Source organism: Hirundo rustica, chromosome 4 (genome assembly GCF_015227805.2).
Source record: "Hirundo rustica isolate bHirRus1 chromosome 4, bHirRus1.pri.v3, whole genome shotgun sequence".
NCBI classification, from domain to species: Eukaryota; Metazoa; Chordata; class Aves; order Passeriformes; family Hirundinidae; genus Hirundo; species Hirundo rustica.
The window spans coordinates 40781694-40794783 of record NC_053453.1 but is presented as its reverse complement, the minus strand read 5'-3'; the positions used below and the strand labels follow the sequence as shown (position 1 = coordinate 40794783).

The 13090-nt window shown below is 35.4% G+C and overlaps 1 protein-coding gene across 1 annotated transcript in view; it reads left to right on the top strand.

The window, feature by feature from the left end:
• PPFIA2 (PTPRF interacting protein alpha 2) overlaps positions 1-13090 on the top strand; it is a 335304-nt gene that overhangs the window by 303261 nt on the left and 18953 nt on the right. The window contains 1 exon segment of the mRNA XM_058420262.1: positions 12113-12194. Within this exon segment, the coding sequence (XP_058276245.1) occupies positions 12113-12194 (82 nt within the window).

The window sequence follows — 13090 nt, the reverse complement described above, 5'->3', positions numbered from 1 at the left end:
TAAAAAATATAATACAATATAAAACCAAATAATACACAGCAAGAACAAGTCTTACTCCCAAGGCATCAAAAAGAAATTAAGAAAGCTGTGTAGAATTTTTAAATTTTACCCAATATCTCTTGTAAGCAGAAAAGATAAATTTAAGTTTCCTGACTCATTCATGGATGTTTACTCTCGGACATTAAATAAATGACAGTTCTGGTTAATGCTGAAACTTTTTAGGTCTTAACTATTTGTAAATTGAGCATGCAGTTCTAGGAAACAAAAGATGAGGGTAAAGGGTATTTGAAGTGTTTAGGGTGTTCATTGTTTTGTGAAATTAAGTGATGTTGGGGTGTATATGTGCTTAATTTTTATTATTTAAACTAGACTTTGTATTTCACTTCACTTGTTCTATATAAAATGTGGTGACGTTTTGCATATAGAATCTTCCGCCTTTTGACATAACTTTCAAAGCCTGTTTGCATAAAGAGTAACCTGTTGAAGAAAACTCAGGGTTTAGGACTAGAATTATTAATGACACAGATACCATCTGTCACAGTTACATTCATTGGAGCCCCTAATGTTTTTAGTAGTTTGCACTCCTCTAAACCATACCTTTTATTTAAGATAAAGTCTCCAGAAGGAGCCCATCAAAAATGAAAAACAGAGTAGTTCTTAGTGCATATATATTTTTTTTTTTTCCCTAGTGATTAACCAGTCTCCCTCTGGAAAACAGTTACCTAATTTCCAGTTCTGAATTTTGTAGTTGACTCCAGCTACCATTCTATGTGACTGTGCATACACTATCTCATATGTTCATGACATCATCCTTTGTGGGCGTTGTGCAAACCATGCACAATGACTTGGCCTTGAATTCACACAGGGTTGTCATGATTACCCAAGCCAGGGCCCAGCATAGGAAGTTTAGGTCAGTCGAGTTTTCTACTTGAAAAGGTCCCTGAAAGGTTCAGGTAGAGTCAGTGTCATCTGGAACAGCAGAAGTTGATCAGTGTGTGTCCCAATTCGTACATCAAAAAAATGAGTAGATAACACTGTGGCTAAAATAAACTGTATTCCCTTTAAAAATTCTCCACTGACCTCATCTCAGGTAACAAGGCACTTAAGAGAACCTGTATAAATATTTTACTGTCTTTTTCACTAAAATGCCATACATTGAGCCCTTTATAAAATATTCTTCAACAATGAACTCAGCCAAACTTGAAATATTATCAATGAATAGAGTTGTTTCTTCCCATTTTGCTATAACTATCTGAGTGAACATCAATTGTTTTCTCTTTATCTACACTTTTGAGCAGGAATGATGTCAAATTGCCCTTAGCTAAAAGCTTCTCTGGTGGCAAATACAGATCTAGAGAGTCTTGCTTTGTACAGTGTAGTAGAGCTTTGAGGGCCAGGGATGCATCTCAATTGTAATGTTTGATTTGATTTCATCTGCAACAATACGCAAAGTATCAGCACATAAGTATCTCTCTGAAGAAAAACAAGACATCTATAGGTCATATGTTGCATGAAAGTGTATAATGATTGGTCATAGTCACTGAGATTTCACAGGGTGTGCTGATTGTATCCCCTGTAAGGCACCACCGTAAGACAAGATTTGAGAGACATTTACATGCTCTATAGTCCTAGATTGCCACTCAGAGGTGGATTTGACCTTGTGCATGCTGCTAGTACGGTGGGAGATAGGCTCGTGTCATCCCTTCTGCAGGAAACCCAAACTAGTTTATATTTTGTACATATTTTGTACAAATTATTTTAAAAATTCCTGAAAAATATTTCACATGCAAGCCAGCTATTCTGGATCATGATAGCAGGATTCAATCCAGAAGCTTATAAATCCCCCCAGTTTATTAATATGAGTCAAGAGCTGTGCTTTAGCCTGACATTTTTCTTCAGTCTTGTTTGAGTTGACTCTGGAGAAGAATCTATTAATTCCGTATTTCCAAAACAAGCTTAGAATGTGAAGTTTATATATTCCAAAGAAAGTCAAAATGAACCATTCTTTCCCAAGAACCTGGTTTGGGGGGGATTTACTGCACAGCTACAGGAATTTGTTTGCTAGATACAGCTTCCTGGCTTCAAGGGCATTGCAGAAGAGCCTTGATGTTCCAGGACACGTCCATGTGCTTACATACATGAATAAACGCTTGTAAAGTCAAGACCTGAGCAATTCTCATATGTAAAATTATGGTGTAAAAGGAAATTCTTGGTATTCATAGCCTTATAATGAACTTTCCAGAGTGAATTGTATCGCTGTTAAGTCTCAGCTGGCTACTGTGATGTACGTGTTAAACAGCAGGAACATCTATGAACAGAAGAGCACGTTGGTTTGACTCTCTTTCTGCTTAGAGAAAAAAAAAAAAATAAATGTCAATAAGTTCATTTGATAAACAGATATTTTTTAATGGGCAAATCCAAGTTTTAGATCTCTGTCAATAGGCAATTTGAAAAAGTATCTATCTTGTGGAATATTGTGGACAATTTTGTTTGAAACACTGCGATTATCATGTAATTGCTTTTGAATCCCCATGATGCCCTTTTAATTAAGTTAATTAATTAGGTTTCATGTGTGTAATTTGAATTTAATATAGTGTATTTGTGACTACTAATAATTTCTGTCCTCTGCATTACGCAGATAGCTGTTTCTAATTTTTTTTTAATTGCACACATTTTAGAAAAATGAATACAATTGGATTAATTAGGGTGTTTTTCTGTGCCATCCACCTAATGTTCCTATATGCTTAATGCTCATTAAACAACATTGTATCTTAAACATATGCTATTTATTCTTTGATTTAGCTCTTAAGAATATGCCTTTTTCACCCTCAATCTTTTATTTTCTGAATCTTCAGCAAAATTCAAGTTTTGCATTTAATTTCATTCCTTCCTACCTCATCTGTGAAAAACTGCTTGATGTTGTTAGTAACTTTTAGACTGATCTTTAGTTTTTCCTCCCTTTCTAGCAAAATGTGTTTCTGTTTCCTCATTCTGGTGAAGGAAGGAGGTGTCCAGTGTTCTGATACACAGTTTAGGATTGTCTGCTGTGTGCAGTGTAGTTTTCTCTTGGCTGGACCAGTGTCTAGTCTTTGAGACACATAAAGATGAACTTTATTATTAAACTTAATCCCTTTAGCAAATATTTTAACTGGAACACTTTCAAATCATCAGTTGAATCAAAGCTTTTGCAATATTAAAAGCGTGTCTTGCTCTTACAATGTTACTTGGAGCCTTTTTAGCTCTGCAAATGTAAAGATAAATGGGTATTTATTTTGCAGAGGATTATTAAACCTTACTTAGATTATTCTGATGATGGAAAACATGATACAACATATTTTATTCCATCTCTAACTTATATTTCTAAAATAATTTTAATAATGCTTTTAAAATAATATTTTTATCTTTTGCCAAGATTTTAAAATTCTCTTCCTCATAAAAGATGTATCAGAATACTGCAATTTTTTAATCAAACATAAACTCCCAAGACTCTAGTCCCTCCCTATCTTATCTACATATATGAGATTATCCATTGCAATTTGGAAGTTCTGGATAAATATAAGCTTATACCCTGATGCGTGCAGCTGGCTTTCTAAACAACTCTCTCCAGCAGATGTAAGTATCCTATCAGATTAACTGTAGAATTAGGATTTAAAGGAAGATTGGGTAAAACACAGCACAGTAAAAAAAGTCTAACTTTCATATTAATATATGTCTAAGGAAAATGTAATAAAATGGTGATAAATTTCTTGTCTAAAAACAACAACAACAACAAACACCCATAAAAATACCCTAAAGGTAAAACCTAGAATTAAAAATCCATTTTTCCCTAATGTATTTTATTATTCTCCAACAAGATGCTCAGGAAATGATGGAATGTCCCTTGATCTTCTACTCTTATCATGGCCTTCAGGTCCTGTAAATTATCCCCAAGTGACTGAAAACTGCCAGCTCATTAAAACTGCAGGAAAATTACTTTCATTCCAGTCAATCCCCCTGTTTCTGTCTACACATACCCAAAGGAGTACTCAGTAGAAAATGTGACAAGCAGCAGTTCTGGTTCAATATACTCCAGAAGGCTCAAAATTAAAAGCTTTTTCAGCAAAGGTGATCACGTCAGTCTATACAATTAGCTCAGTGGAAAATGAGTATGACTCATGAATGCATATTAAATTCTAGTGCTACTTCCTTCAGATTTGGTAATTTTTTAATAGTTCTCTAGTATTTTACTTATATTACATAACTTTGTTGTGCTTCCTTTCCTTAATCTTCCTGTCTTAAATTTTCTGTGTATAAATTTGTCATTTGTTTCCATCTACTTTTCTATGTCTCACTTTCTCTCCTCTCTCCCAGCTGTTCTGCTGATCTTTCACACACGAAAATAAAATTTAAATCCTCAAAAACAGTGCCCTTCTAAACTGACTGAAATGTCTGCAACCTCTTAGTCAATCACAGCAAAGGTTTTTCATCTCACTTTTATTACAAGTATACCTACCAAGCATTTCAAGATCTCTGTGAATAATTTGTTAACAGAAATGTAATATTTTGAGGTATCTGGGTTTCATTCAGGCCTATAATTTTCTTTTTTATGATGGCAATTAATGGATGATGTAGAAAGTTTATTATCAGCAATGACATTCTACTTTCTCCTCCATATACTGTACTGTATGTTGGCAATAGTAGGTTACCTAGAGGGTGAATCATTCATACCAGCTACTGATCTAGTGTATTACTGCTGAAATTAAAATACTTCCAGGAATAAATATCCATTGAAAATATTAGGCACTTATGTGCATTAAGTCTTCATTTTAAAAACAAACAAACAAAAACCAAATCAAATTTTACAGCCAATTCTAGGTAATTTATGAGATATTTTGCTAAAATATAAAAGTGCACATAAAAAAGTAAACCTTGGTTTGTAGTCCATTCAATTTTACTGTGTATCTATGATCATTTGGTTAAATCAAATCAAGATTTTTGGGGTTACACAAAAACCCTTATGAAATTATTCAAATCTAAGCAAAAATCTTTCATTTGAAAGCCTGCTCCACATTTGCTGTGTTTACAGGTCTTTGGCATGAATATGTATTGTAGATGGAAGATCTGCTGTGCTGAGTGGTACCTGATAAATAGCCAACATGAGTTTAATGAAAATCTCGTTTTGACAATTTAATCTGTTCCTCACAAGAGCACTTAAGTTTTCTAAAGCATTGAAAGACCAGTTACAAAGATTTCTGTAGTTATTATAAATGGTGATATTATTTTATCTACCATACTATTTATTTTTTATGGGCTATTATACGTTCATTAACATTTATGTGCTTTTTTTTTCCCCATTCATATCTCTTCATCTCATGAAAAGCATATCTGGGTAAGTTAAAATGTCATGGCTGCTGAATATATTATTCTTCAGCACCATGCTTATTTTATATGTTTTATTCCTACTTTTTTTGTTTTTCCATGAAGCTTATGTAACAAATCCATGCAGACAACTGAATACCTGCAAAAATTGAAAGTTTTCAAAGTATTCAGAATAACAGTGAACTTTGAAAGTTATGTCAAAGCATATGTCAGCACTTGCTCCTGAAGTGCATAACAGAATGAGTTAACTACTTGGAGATAACTTCTGTCTTTTTTAAAAAAAATAAACATATTTTGTGAGGTCTAAAGTCCATAGTCACAAAGACATTCGACAGTTAAAGTCGGTGAAAAAATATGAGTTTAACAAATGCCGTTAAGGCATAAATTCTGTTTAATTAAATCACAGAAGACTCACAGAGTACACAATTTTATTTTTCTGTTTGAACCCTCATGCTGTTTCAAAGCAAACATATATGCAAAAATATTTTATTTGTGCATATAATTTCACTGTTTTCTTTTTCACCAGTTCATTTTCTTGTTTGTTTTGGTTTTTGTAATTGTTAACCCAATCTTCATCTCTTCTTTGATCTATTGTAGAAATGCTATTTCTTCTTGAATAAGAATTTGCAGACTTAAGGAGGAAATTTCAGGGGGTGAAAGTGTACAAAACTTAGAGAATAAGGGTTACCACATTAATTTAGAATATGTGGTTATGAAATTGCTTTATATAAATAGATTTGATAACATTTGGTCAGCCTGGGAACACTGAGGGTCTCTAATACAGTACAATACACACAAGATTGCAAGACTATGTATTATACAAGTATATTTGGGTTTTAACACTAGCCCTCTGAAGCTCTATTTGTTAGGGCTGTCTTAACCATTCCTGAACGAGCTTCACCTAGCTGAACAAATATCATCAGTAAAAAAGAATACCCTTCAGTTTACATGCAGCGTAATTGTACACCTGACACAGCACTGTTACTCTGTGTTATCTGGGATACAGTGAAATTTATACTTCCTTATTTTATAGATTTTAAAACATTCTATTTATTAGTGGCACCTTGATTTCTGTATTTCAGTCTTTTTTTTTTTTTTTTTTTTTTTTTCTGAAAACTTCTTAAAGTTGAATACAAAACATTTTGTAAAACATTGGAAATTGAATTTTGGTCATTGTTTCCAGTCTGACCTGATACTTGATATCAAAAAGGAGAATGAAGATTTCAAATAATTTAAATTCCAGATCACTTATGTGTCAAAGTTCAAACAGGATCTGGCATGGTTTTTAGTTAGTGAAGTCTTTAAGTCAGTTGGATCCTTTCAGTTTGAATTAAATCTGCATTGTCTGGCAATATGAAGTCTTGAGTCTCTCCCCAACCTCCCACTCCACTTCCTACTTTAAATCCATTTATAATCTTGCAGAAAATACATATCTATAAAATGTAACTTGTTATTTTTATTAGATATTATTAACTTACAAAAATTCAACTCTTATTTTTTCATGCAATATCCTGAGTCACAGGATTCTGGCGTGCCTTAAATATTTAGCAAATGACAATATAAAGGATAAAATCAAAATCCAGTTTCATTCATTAGAAATCTTGTCTCCTAGTTTTTTCAGACTTTTAATGCATGTTAGATTTCTAGCGGCAGATGTGTTTAATCATACCTTGAAATCATAGGATTACTCAGATAAATGCAGCATATTTGGTCTATCTTTTCTGTCTGGTTCTCTTTTGGAAAGCTATCACATACAGTACTTTGTTTTAAATGCAACATTTTAATATTGATGATAATAATAATCATAATAATGCCAGTTAATAATCAGAGGACCTGCTAGGTGAAAACTTCAATCTGTTTTCTGTTTGAGAAAATGTCTGTGACTAAAAGCCATTTCACAGTCTAAATTACCCATTAGACAATTTTTAAAATCAATTCTGCTTGTGTTTTATAAACGTGATCTGGCTCTTGACTTCACTGTGCCTCCTTTTCAATTTATCTCGCATTTATGATTGATTTTGTTTTAATTAAGAGACATTATGTATTTTATGCATTATAATACCCCTGAGGTCCTTTCATGTGAACCCTATTAGATATCAGAGTAAATCCTATTACTGGTAGAAATGTGAAGATCTGTGCTGAAATATTGTTTAAATTTCATCAAGACAATGTCTGGACATCATGTGTTGCACAGAGTGCTTGCATTATGTGTGCTAGAAATTCTAAGCTGTCATTGCTTGTTTGCTTCATGGGGGGCAGCCTTGTCTTCATTAAGAAAATTGAATGCCTGTGAATGACACACTTTAAGTCAAGACAGCATTAACTTCCTACACAAATTCTATATAAAGATTATTAGTGTTTTTAGTAAAGTTCGGGCTTTATGCAATGAATTGATGACAACTGCTGATACAGAGCTAGAATTTCCCTGGTACGCGAGAGAATACATGTGAAATAGATTTGCGGGATAATAACATAATTTCACTCATTATTTCTGCCTTCCTATTGCTTCCATGTACCTCTCCATAAGTGCCCGTGTTATGAAACAGCTGTGCTCTCAGGTTTTCACGTTGATCTGGGCAGTTAGTTGTACCTGGCTCACAGACAAATGGAGCTGAGGCAAACAGCCCAGGGTTAAGTTTAGCAAGTCATTTTGGGAAAATTAAACATCAGAAGTCAGTGCTAGGGTGGCAACTCTGCTTCTCCAACACACAACTCCACAACACAACTTGACATTATGTGATTTTTCTTTACTGCCTTTGATAAAAATCAGCCCACTTAATGAGGCACTCCCTAAAACACACAGAAGTTTTTCTCAAATTTTGGATGGATATTAAACAGTTGATGTTCATGAGATTTCCAGACTTTACAAAAGCAGGCTCAGAGTAAGGATATATTTTATATAGCATAGTCCAGTTACTCCCCCCATATCTCCAGGAAGCGGATTTCATTCTTCAGCAGTAATAAAGTTATCTTTAAAATATAGCTTTAATTTGGAATTCATTCCAGTGGTAGTCAGTGGTTTAAAGCCCTATCTGTAAAATAATGGCACTTCTAGTAATGCCTAATTAATATAAATTTTTCCTTATCAGCTTGTTTGCATATGCTGCCAAAAACCTAAGCAAGCATGGAAATAATTGCATTTTAATTCCCTTCCTCCTTGCCAATGCAACATGGACACACTGTAGCATGTAGTACTCTTCCGACAAAGTCTGAGGAGAGGAAAATCCCCAGTTCCCTTGCAAAGAACCGTCTAAATTAGACTGGCTGTATCCTGCTTTTCATGATCCCCTAAACCCTGTATTTGTAAGGAATGGAAGAGGGATTGATAATCTCTAGGGTATTTGTCTCTTCTTCCTCCTGTGATCAAGTGTATATTTTTGCAAAGAAAATTGAACTGCAGTTACCAATATTCACTTTGGGGTTCTTCTGTTTTCAGGAAGCCAGTGACTATCCCATAAGGACAACTGTAGACAACATCCTGTCCAGTCTAAGATATTGTTTTCTATTCCAAACAGGCAGGTCCCTGGATTCATTTTTCAGGTGATTTACAGAATTGGTCAAAACAGTGCATATTTTTTCCTATGTGATACTTTTAACTTTGGGAAAGAGTGGATTTTTTATTCTATAGTGCTAATTCATATTACCATAAAAAACCCAAAACACACCATTAATTTGAGTTTTCACTGACTGCCAACCAAAATATATACCTCTTAGTCAAAAAATAGAAATTCTTGGTTTAGTTTATGGCTTATAAATTGAAGGTTCAGGTTTTACAGATCTCCTAGTTTGTATTAAGTAGTCAAAGACTAACATTCCAAAAGTAAATTATAATTTCAATAAACTTTAATATTGCATTGCTGTTTATAAGAATCATCTGAGGAAGGAATTAGAAGTTTTGAAGCATTACATTCAGAAGAATAAGGGAACAAAATATTATAAAAGTCTTTAGACTATTTTTCTGCATCAGTGAGTGAGGCACAACCCTTATGATGGCTGTATTCCATGTGCATGTTGAAGTACAGGATTTTTAACTTTATGCTAAAAATATTTTCAACTCAGAGCATTTTCCTTCTACATGCAAAGGCCTTTTGGATTACGTTTATCAAAGTGAAGGCTTTGGCTATAGTGCATATATATACACACATATTTATGGCATCTCATTTCTGGTCTGGCCCCATTTTCTTCAGCCTAAATCAACAACCACAGCTCTGTTTTCCTTTAGCTCTGTGAGCCAGGCTGCCTCTGAAGTAACAGAAGTGCTTTCCCACTCTGGGAGATGTATTGGTTTGAGAATCACTGCAATAATTCTAAACCTCGACACCAAGCCTCCAGCTGGTACAAACATTGTGAAGCTGCAGAAGACTCCCTATAAATATGTACTTTGTAATTCCAGTATAAAGGAACTGAGTTTTTCATGGAAGTGAGACCTTAAAGTGCCAGTGCCTCTTCTTCAGGCATCTTAGTTCCTGAAGCCACACAGAGTTTTAATACCTGATCCAAGAAGCCAATACTTCCTCCCCACCTCCTTGTAGCGCAGGTGCTGATGCTCTCCTGCTTGGAGCAGGAGACCAACACAAGCAAGGAGGGCCAGTGGCTCTCAAAGCCATTATTTCATTTTCTACTTAGCATGTTAGCCAGCCCTGCTCTTTCAGCTGGCATAATTGAAGAGAATAGCCCAGATAAAGGAAACTCTGGGATCGGATTCCTCTTGAAATGGTGTCTCCATGGGACTTCCAGATGCAGAAGGGGCTGCTCCCCAGGCTTGGACTGGTTGTAGGGAAGGAGCACATTGTACAGGGTTTTGTGTAGTCCATGCTCTGCCATGGGACACCAAAAGTGGCCAGGTGAGGCAGGGGCATTCCTGCAAGTTTGTCTTCCCCTAAGGATGGCTGTGCCAGCTCTCAGACCCGGTAGCAGCAGGTGTACTGCAACCCTGTTGTAGTATCTGAGGGAGGTCCAGCACTGCTGTAGTACCTGCAGAACCAACCCTGATGGAAGGCTGCAACCCAGGTACCTCATCCACAGGTAGCTGGGATGTGGCCATGTCTGGCTATGCCTTAATTCTGCTCTCCTAAGCAGGCAGGTGAATACTTTTTTATAGGCATTCACTACTTGGGTCCCTGGGAATAAGGCATTCCTGCATCCCCATTCTGCTGCTGATGGTAATGTGGGTTTGTGTACCCAGGGAGCAGCTTCTCATTTTACTTGATGGTTTTGCTTCCACAGAAATCAAGGATAGCTCTACAGCAGCTTTGGATATCTGAGTGACAAAGGAAAGGTTGCTGCAAAGGCAGTGTGGGAGGAGAAGCTAGATCAACTTCAGTAATACTGCCAAGTATTTTAATGTTATGTATTGCTACAGCATAAACTCAGAAAGTAAAGCCAGTAAATACTCAGAGCCAGGGATTTAGAACTGAATGCAACATCTCTCATTTGACTTCCGTTTTCTGCTAGAGCCAAATTCTCTCAGTGTGGCTTCTTGGCAATGCCAAAATCCCCAAAGGACAAGGATCCTTACAAATAAGATCACTCCATTGCTTTTATCTGCTGTGATTTTGTTTGAAAGGCTGCTAAGGCACTGAAAAATTGTTGAGGGATAACTGAACCACAAAGGCTGTAGTAATAAAGGAAGACAGAACAAAATTGAAGCCATAATTCCAAGATTTTCTAACGTTTTTTGGGGAATGTAAACACATTTTAATACTAAATTAGCATAGTCCTTGTCTAATTTGTTTTTCACTACAGCTTGTTGCAGGAAGCAGTCTTTTGTGTTTTGGTCAGTAGGAGGCAGCTGAAAACATGTTGTTAAATACCAGCAAAAAAAGACATTTGAAGGACTGCTTTTTCAATGTCATCACCACAGTGGAAATGTCTGGTGAAACAGCTGAATGGTTTACTATAGAGCATTTTCCTGGTAGTCTAACTGACTGGTTTACACATAACTATACCAAATATTTCATGCAGCCATATTAAAAGTATCAGTTAAGCTTTGAGAATTATGTGTTATATATACACCAGTTGTAGTCCAGAAAAATTGTAGATATGGGAACTCAATTGGTATTTGATCAATTCTATAGAGATACATCTATATGTATGTAAAAAATTGAGAAATCACATCAATTCTGTAACTATAAATATATATATATATCAGTAAACCATGTAGAATTCTTTTTTATGTAATCAATAATTTAAAAGATCCAAACATGGAACTGCTAAAGATACAATCAATTTTTGAATAGCCACAGGAGGTATATTTAAGGTACAGAATAGCTGCACTCCACATACCCTAGCATTGTGCATAGCTGGTACAGCTGGCTTAGTGTTTCAAATACAAACACCTCTCAGATCCAGATGCATTACATCCATGCTTAGTTCATGTCTAGAAGTTACTAGTTCTGGGCCTTACTGAGTCATTACCAGACCAGAGTAAGTTAGTCTCAGTTTTCTCTTCACTAATGTCTGTTTTGATACCCCTTTATTATAGGGTATACCAATTCTTTTATTGCTTTGGCTAAAGAAGAGAGAGAAACCGTTTTCTGTTAGATGTTTAAAAAGGTGTCAGGAAAAATGAAGAACTGGGAATAGATTGAGAGTACAGTCAACAGGAGAAACAGCTGTATTGTTAACTGGTGTGTTCTGTGCTTTTTCTATGCCTGTCATTGTGCTTCACTGTTATTACCCTTCACAAAAAGGCAGAGTTGCATCTATGCAACACATAGCTCCACATTTCTACCATTTCTTGATCCACTTTTAGACATGAACTTCTGGAAGAGGCTCGGAGAAAAGGTTTGCCTTTTGCGCAATGGGATGGACCAACAGTGGTTGCCTGGCTGGAGGTAAGTGTTGGCCATAACTTGAAAATGAGAGTCACATTTGTAGACTGCTTCTCTATACTTGTCCTTACCAATCTTAAAAGAGACTGTTACAGCCTCTTCCTCTCTTCCCGTGTGCTGTGCTGTTAGCACTACGTAGGTTTTGACTAGGGATGGTGTAAATTAGAGACTAGAGCTGAAAAAAGTAAAACAGAATTACACAGTGGGATAAGGACCAGAAATGCACTTGAATTTCACAGTTTTAAAATATTTTAATTACTCAGTCTCTACATGTGTAGGAACTCCACAAACATTTTTATGTAGAATGATGTGCTGATTTTAAATAAATGTAAAGAATTTGTGACTTTCTGCATTTTAAAAACATAATAGGAAAAAAGTGTTCTCTGTCCATTTTCACCTGCAGTGTGAGATCCAGGTTCAAAGACCTGTCCTTTATTTGGAGGAACTAAATGAATGGGTTTTGGAAATGAAGAAAAAACATTCAGCAGAGCTGTCATCAATTTTGACAAAGTAATCAATGAATGTTTTAGGTGAAAAAACATTTAGCAGAGCTGTCATCAATTTTGACAAAGTTTTAGGTGAAGAAACTACTCAAAACAAACTTACACATGCTGAGGTGAAAAGAAGGCAGAAAGTAAGAATGTTCCACAGTCACTTTTACATGGCATGGCTGTAACACTTCAGTGCACATACAAACTCTTTGTTGGCTCAAAGAACAAATGTCTATTCCTTACTATACCAAGCATCTCTACCTATTCACAACTTTTCTCCTGCCTGCTGTAGCTATCATCCATTGATCATCAGTTAGACCTTTTAAAGTTTGTCTCTTCAATAGAAAAAAAGACCCCTCTCCAAACCTTTGACAAAAATATGCTGCTGAATAAATTAAAGGTGAGAAA